This window comes from Gavia stellata, chromosome 35 (genome assembly GCF_030936135.1).
Source record: "Gavia stellata isolate bGavSte3 chromosome 35, bGavSte3.hap2, whole genome shotgun sequence".
Lineage (NCBI taxonomy): Eukaryota > Metazoa > Chordata > Aves > Gaviiformes > Gaviidae > Gavia > Gavia stellata.
In genome coordinates this window covers 1-8122 of record NC_082628.1, presented here as the reverse complement: position 1 = coordinate 8122, position 8122 = coordinate 1, and the positions used below count along the sequence as shown (strand labels likewise).

At 66.1% G+C, this 8122-nt stretch overlaps 1 protein-coding gene across 1 annotated transcript; it reads right to left on the bottom strand.

Annotated features, from left to right (window-relative positions):
- Positions 1-655: 655 nt before the first annotated feature.
- On the bottom strand, positions 656-6615 carry LOC132320323 (uridylate-specific endoribonuclease C-like). The gene is given in 9 exon segments (XM_059832598.1): positions 656-686; positions 1001-1079; positions 1082-1149; positions 1245-1387; positions 1854-1960; positions 4108-4224; positions 4308-4510; positions 6345-6390; positions 6393-6615. Coding segments are annotated over 9 exon segments (1017 nt in total).
- Positions 6616-8122: the final 1507 nt, after the last annotated feature.

Genomic DNA, 8122 nt, shown 5'->3' with positions numbered 1-8122 from the left:
GTACAGCCAGACATGCTAAGGATATGCATGCAGTGACACAGACATACTAGGAACATGTGTGCAGCCACATGGACATACTAGGGACATGCATGAAGCCACATGTACATGCATGAAGCCGCATGGACATGCTAGGGACATGTGTGAAGCCACACAGACATGCTAGGGTCATGCACGAAGTCACATGGACATGCTAGGGACATGTGTGCAGCCACACAGCCACGCTAGGGTCATGTATACAGTGACAAAGACACACTAGGGACATGCATGCAGCCACACGGACACGCTAGGGACATGTGTGCAGCCACACGGACATGCTAGGGACATGCATGAAGCCACATGGACATGCTAGGGACATGTGTGCAGCCACACAGCCACGCTAGGGTCACATATATAGTGACAAAGAAACACTAGGGACATGTGTGCAGCCACACGGACACGCTAGGGACATGCATGAAGCCGCATGGACATGCTAGGGACATGTGTGCAGCCACACAGCCACGCTAGGGTCATGTATACAGTGACAAAGACACACTAGGGACATGTGTGCAGCCACACAGACATGCTAGGAACATGCATGAAGCCACATGGACATGCTAGGGACATGTGTGAAGCCACACAGCCACGCTAGGGTCACATATATAGTGACAAAGACACACTAGGGACATGTGTGCAGCCACATGGACACGCTAGGGACACGTACACAGTGACACGGACACACTAGGGACATGCGTGTAGCCAGGCGGACACGCTAGGGACACGCATGCAGCCCATGTGCACGCAGCCACTCACCCGCCAGGAAGACGCTCACCCCGCAGACCACGTCCCAGCCCACGCCAGGCGGCCGCGGGCTCCCCCGGGGAGGGGACGGGGGGGCCCTCGGGGACGTCCCTGTCCCCAGCCCACCCCGGGGGCCAGGCTCAGGGTGCAGCCCCTGCTGGCACCCAGCACCCACGGGGCGGGGGGACAACAGCAGCCCCCCCCCAAGCAAAGACGGGGAGACGGGGGGGCGAGCGGAGGTTTATTGGGCTGGGGGGGCTCAGGGCTGAGGGGGTACGAGGAGGCCACGAAGCGCCGGTTGTCCCGTAGAAGGAGTTGGCCCAGGAGTAGGTCTGGACGGTGGCGGCTTTGCCCCCCAGGCTGACGTGGCACCTGCGAGGAGAGGGACTGTGACCCCCCCAAAAGCCCCGCCGCACCCCGCCGCGGCCCCCCCCAAACCCCAGCCCAGCCGTGGGTCCCCCACTCACTGGCGGTCGGGTCGGGTCTTGTAGCAGAGGGTGTAGAGGGCCAAGTCGAATTCGGGGCTGGAGCCCACGAAGGTGGAACCGATGCTCTTGAGGTGACCGCTCCAGCGGTACTGCAGGGCCAAGACGTCGGGGAAGGTGGCCCACTGCGGGGAGGGGGACACGTTGAGGGGGGGGACATTGGGCACGGCCACCAAGGGGGCACTGGGTACGGTCACGGGGGGAGACCCCGGGTACGGTCACGGGGTGAGGATGGGGACGTTTGGGGATGCTCCGGGTGGGGGAGATGGTGGTGGGGGGCGAGCGGGAGGGTGGGGACGGCTGATGGGACGCGGGGCTGGGTGACAGGGGCGCTGGGGACAGGGAGAGTGGCAGGGTGGGGGGGTGAGGCCAGTCATGGGGTCTCTAGGGACATTATTGGGAGGGGTTAGCGATGACGGGGACCTTGAGGGTCCCCGGCACCCAGGGGAAGGTCACAAGGGGACAGAGGCCCTGGCTGGGGACCCTGCGGGTGCTGGTGGCGGGGATGGGGACCCCGGGGGCTGGCAGGAGCCGGGGTCCCTGCGGCGATGGCAGCTGTCCCCACCCGGGTGTCCCCGTCCCCGCACTCACGGGCCCGTCGTAGCTGTAGCTCAGGTAGTTGAGCTGCCCCGAGCGCTCCAGGGTGTAGAGCTGCACCCAGCTGTGGCACCCCGACACCTGCCCCTTCTTGATCTCCCCTGGGCACCGCAGGTGAGGGCGGCGCGTCCCCGTCCCCGTCCCCGTGTCAGGCGGTGTCCCCCACCCGCCCCACGGCCCCCAGCCCCACCTTCCCCATCCCTTCAGCCCCACGTCGCCTGTCCCCCCAGCTCCAGCCTCCCCGTCCCCCCGAACCCTCCCCGCGCCATCCGCCCCGTCCCCCCCAGCTCAATCGTCCCCACCCCTCCGTGTCCCTTCAACTCCGTCCCCAATGTCCCCACTGCGTCCCCCCGCTCCATCCTCCCTGTCCCCCACGTTCCCCCAGCTCCATCTTCCCCATTCCCCCCCGTCCCCCCCACTCCATCCCCCCGTCCCCTCACGTCCCTCCAGCTCCGTCCTCCCTGTCACCCCTGTCCCCAAACTCCGTCCCCAATGTCCCCATGTCCCCTCAGCTCCATCCTCTCCATCCTTCCTGGGTCCCCCCACTCCATCCTCACCCACCCACGCCCCCCCAGCTCCATCCCCCGTCCCCCCACTCCATCCTCCCTGTCCCCCCCGCCCCCCAACTCCGTCCCCTGTGTCCCCACATCCCCTCAGCTCCATCCTCCCTGTCCCGGCGTCCCCCAACTCCGTCCCCTGTGTCCCCACATCCTCCCAACTCCATCCCCCCTGTCCGCCCCGCCCCCAACTCCGTCCCCTGTGTCCCCACGTCCCCCCACTCCATCCTCCCTGTCCCGGCGTCCCCCAACTCCATCCCCAATGTCCCCACGTCCCCCCACTCTATCCTCCCTGTCCCTTCCACCCCCAACTCCGTCCCCAATGTCCCCACGTTCCCCCCACTCCATCCTCCCTGTCCTTCCACCCCCCAAATCCGTCCCAATGTCCCCACGTCCCCCCCACTCCATCCTCCCTGTCCCCCCCGCCCCCCAACTCTGTCCCCAATGTCCCCACGTCCCCCCACTCCATCCTCCCTGTCCCTTCCACCCCCCAACTCCGTCCCCAATGTCCCCATGTCCCCCACCTCCATCCTCCCTGTCACCCCTGTCCCCAAACTCCATCCCCAATGTCCCCACGTCCCCTCAGCTCCATCCTCTCCATCCTTCCTGGGTCCCCCCACTCCATCCTCACCCACCCACCCCCCCAGCTCCATCCCCCGTCCCCCCACTCCATCCTCCCTGTCCCCCCGCCCCCAACTCTGTCCCCAATGTCCCCACGTCCCCCCACTCTATCCTCCCTGTCCCCCCCGCCCCCCAACTCCATCCCCTGTGTCCCCACGTCCCCCCACTCCATCCTCCCTGTCCTTCCACCCCCAACTCCGTCCCCAATGTCCCCACGTCCCCCCCACTCCATCCTCCCTGTCCCCCCCGCCCCCCAACTCTGTCCCCAATGTCCCCACGTCCCCCCACTCCATCCTCCCTGTCCCCCCCGCCCCCCAACTCCATCCCCAATGTCCCCACGTCCCCCCACTCCATCCTCCCTGTCCCTTCCACCCCCAACTCCTTTCGCAATGTCCCCACGTCCCCCCAACTCTGTCCCAATGTCCCCATGTCCCCTCAGCTCCATCTTCTCCCTCCTCCCTGTGTCCCCCCCACTCCATCCCCCCTGTCCCCTCATGTCATCCCAGCTCCATCCTCCCTGTCACCCCTGTCCCCCAACTCTGTCCCCAATGTCCCCACGTCCCCTCAGCTCCATCCTCTCCATCCTTCCTGGGTCCCCCCACTCCATCCTCATCCATCCACGCCCCCCCAACTCTGTCCCCAATGTCCCCACATCCTCCCAACTCCATCCTCCCTGTCCCCCCCGCCCCCAACTCCGTCCCTGTGTCCCCACGTCCCCTCAGCTCCATCCTCCCTGTCCCGGCGTCCCCCAACTCCGTCCCCAATGTCCCACGTCCTCCCAACTCCATCCTCCCTGTCCGCCCCGCCCCCCAACTCCGTCCCCTGTGTCCCCACGTCCCCCCACTCCATTCTCCCTGTCCCGGCATCCCCCAACTCCGTCCCCAATGTCCCCATGTCCCCCCCAACTCCGTCCTCCCTGTCACCCCCGTCCCGAACTCTGTCCCCAATGTCCCCACGTCCCTCAGCTCCATCCTCTACCTCCTCCCTGTGTCCCCCCCCACTCCATCCCCCCTGTCCCCCTGTCCCCTCAGTGTCCCCGCTGTCCCCACGGCGTGTTCCCCCCCCCGTACCGTGGAAGACGTGCTCGAAGCCGGAGGAGTCGAGAGCCTTCCCGCCGGAGCGCGAGTAGAGCCCGAACCACATCTCCTTCAGGTCAGCCCGGAAAGCCTCCTCCGAGGGGTACAGCCCTGGGGGGACACCGCCGCCGTGGGGACAGCCACCCCCCGCCCGGCCACCCCCCCCCCCGGCCCTCCTCATCCTCACCCCCTACCCTTGGCGAGGAAGAAGCCCGTCAGCGTGGCCATGACGCGGGTCTGGAAGACGGCGTCGAGGAAGGCCTCCTCCTCCTCCTCCTCCTCGGCCGTCACCGTCTCGTCGCGGCCCGTCACCTCCTCGTAGTTGTCCAGCAGGGCCAGGAAGCGGGAGAAGGTGGGCTGGGAGAAGAGCCGAGCCTCCGCCACGTAGGAGAAGAGCCTGGGACACGGGGAGGAGGGCGGTCACGGGGACGGGAAGGGGCGTTTGGGAAGGGGTATGGGGTGGATGAGGGACGGGACGGAGATGCGGGATGGAGATGCGGGATGGAGATGCGGGATGGAGAGATGTGGGATGGAGATGCGGATGGAGATGCGGGATGGAGAGATGCGGGATGGAGAGATGTGGGATGGAGAGATGCGGGATGGAGAGATGTGGGATGGAGAGATGTGGGATGGAGATGCGGGATGGGGAGATGCGGGATGGAGAGATGCGGGATGGAGAGATGCGGGATGGAGATGTGGGATGGAGAGATGTGGGATGGAGAGATGTGGGATGGAGAGATGTGGGATGGGGAGATGCGGGATGGAGATGCGGGATGGAGATGTGGGATGGAGAGATGCGGGATGGAGAGATGCGGGATGGAGAGATGTGGGACTGAGAGATGCGGGATGGCGATGCAGGATGGAGAGATGTGGGATGGAGATGCGGGATGGGGAGATGTGGGATAGAGATGTGGGATGGAGATGTGGGATGGAGATGTGGAATGAGAGATGTGGGATAGAGATGTGGGATAGAGATGCGGGATGGAGATGCGGGATGGAGATGCGGGATGGAGAGATGTGGGATGGAGATGCGGGATGGAGATGCGGGATGGAGAGATGTGGGATGGAGAGATGTGGGATGGAGATGTGGGATGGAGATGTGGGATGGAGAGATGTGGGATGGAGATGCGGGATGGAGATGCGGGATGGAGAGATGTGGGATGGAGACATGTGGGATGGAGATGTGGGATGGAGATGTGGGATGGAGAGATGTGGGATGGAGATGCGGGATGGAGAGATGCGGGATGGAGATGCGGGATGGAGATGTGGGATGGAGAGATGCGGGATGGAGAGATGCGGGACGGAGAGATGCGGGACGGAGAGATGCAGGATGGAGAGATGTGGGATGGAGATGCGGGATGGGGAGATGTGGGATAGAGATGTGGGATGGAGATGTGGGATGGAGAGATGTGGGATGGAGAGATGTGGGATGGAGAGATGTGGGATGGAGAGATGTGGGATGGAGATGTGGGATGGAGAGATGAGGGATGGAGATGTGGGATGGAGATGCGGGATGGAGAGATGCGGGATGGAGAGATGCGGGATGGAGAGATGCGGGATGGAGAGATGCGGGATGGAGATGTGGGATGGAGATGTGGGATGGAGATGTGGGATGGAGAGATGCGGGATGGAGAGATGCGGGATGGAGATGTGGGATGGAGATGCGGGATGGAGATGCGGGATGGAGATGCGGGATGGAGATGCGGGATGGAGATGCGGGATGGAGAGATGCGGGATGGAGAGATGCGGGATGGAGATGTGGGATGGAGAGATGCGGGATGGAGAGATGCGGGATGGAGAGATGTGGGACTGAGAGATGCGGGATGGCGATGCAGGATGGAGAGATGTGGGATGGAGATGTGGGATGGATGGAAGGACGGGCAGACAGGTGGGTGTGGATGGATGGACAGAAAGGTGGCTACAGGTGGACAGACGGATGGGTGCGTGGACGGGAATACGGGAGCAGGAGAGGGCGGATAGTTGGACCTCAGGGGCCGGGGTAGACAGACAGATGACCGGAGAGACAAACTCATGGACGGACAGACGGACGGGCAGGCAGATGGATGGACAGAGGCCAGACGGATGGACGGACGCCCGGACAGTTGGGTGGATAAATGGGTGGAAGGATGGACAGGTGGGTGGGTGGATGGACGGACGGACGGACAGCCCGGCGGGTGAGGGGAGGTGCCCAGGGCCCCCCACCCTGCCCCGCTGCCCCCCTCAGCCCCCACCTTTGGGTGGCATAGTCGATGCCGGCGCCGACCTCGTCGGCGGTGACCGGTGCTGCAGGTGCAGGACGATGTCCTCGCTGCCGGCGCGGTTCTCATCGGCGCTGTACAGCTGCTCCGAGACGCTGCTCAGCTCCTGCTCCGACACCGAGAGGACGGCGACGGGGGCCATGTCCCGTCGCGGCTCCGGGAGGGGGGACGCCAGGCCGGGCCCCCCGCCGCCCCCCACGCTGGCAAAGGCCACGAGCCAGAGCAGCCCCAACGCCGCCGTCATGGTGCTCGGCCGCGCCGGCCCGGCCGGGGGGATTTATAGCCGCCGCTATCGCCGCCGATAAGGCCCGAAGGCCAGGCCGGCGGCAGCTGGCCTCGCCGACGAGGGGGGGACCCCAGCGCCCGGGAGGGGGGACACCCCAAGCCTGGCCAGGGCAGGTTGCGGGGTTCAGCCGTACCCCGGAATAACCCCGGCTTTCTCCGGGCACCGGCACAGCTCAGAGCCCGCCCGGCCGAGGGGCAATTTGGGGACACCCCCCCCAAATTTTACCCTGTCCCCCACGGCTGCGCAGGACAGGGGCTTCCCAGCCCCCCCCACTTGGGTGTTGAACACCCCAAAATCCCCGGGGACCCCCCCGGGGAGCGGCTCCGCAGCAGCCCCTCCCTTATCGCCGGGGCTGTTTAATATTTAAGGGACCAAATGTGGCCCCTTCAAGGCCTTCCAGGGACTGGGGGGGGGGGCACGGCCCCCCCAGCCCACCCTGCACCCAGCTCTGGGGTGAACCACGGGGGTCTTGGGGTACTGGGGGGGCTGCAGGGGCCGTAAGGAGGGGATAGGTAGGTTATGGGGGGGTCTGGGGGGGGCCATGGGGACCTATGGGTGCTGGGGAGGGCTATGGGAGACCATGGGGCAGCCTAAGAGGATTGGGGGGGGTGCCTGTACCCCATAGATGACCCCCCTGGTATTTGGGGGGGGGTCTGTAGGGTACATGGGGGGGTGTGGAGAACCCGGGAGGGCTTCGGAGGACTACGGGGGGGCTATGGGGTATCTGGGGGGGGGGGCTATAGGGGACCGTGGCACAGCCTGGAGAAGCTTGGGGGGGGGGGGGGGGCAGAGTCCCCTGGGAGCTATAGGGGTCTTTGGGGGTGTCTATAGGGGTACGGGGGGGGTCCATGGGGCAGCCGGGGGGGGGCACGGAGGTCAGGGAGACTTGGGGGGACTATAGGAGGTCTGTGGGCCCTGGGGGGGTATAGGGGACTGCAGGAGGTCTGGAGGGGGCCTGGGGGAGTATGGGGGGCTTATGGAGCCCGGGGGAGTATGGGGGGGCTTATGGAGCCCGGGGGGGGGGGGCTGTAGAGGACCTGGGGGGCTATGGGGGTCCTGGGGGAGCCATGGGGACCTGGGGGGGGATAGAGACCTGGGGGGGATAGGGGGGTCCCTGGGGGGGGGGTAGGGGACCTGGGGGGGCTGGGGGGTCCGGGGGGGGGGGAATAGGGGACCTGGGGGGGATAGGGGACCGGGGGGGGGGCTGGGGGTCCTGGGGGGGGCTAGGGGACCTGGGGGGGATAGGAGGGTCCTGGGGGGGATAGGGGGGTCCTGGGGGGGGGGGGGTAGGGGGACCTGTGGGACCTGTGGGGACCTGGGGGGGGGATAGGGGGGTCCTGGGGGGGGCTAACAGGGGACGTGGGGGTCTATAGGGAACCGGGGAAGCTCCGGGGGGGCCTGGGGGGCCCTCGGTGACGTGGGGGCCATGGGGGCCATGGGGGGCCATGGGGGGTTAAGGGGGTCA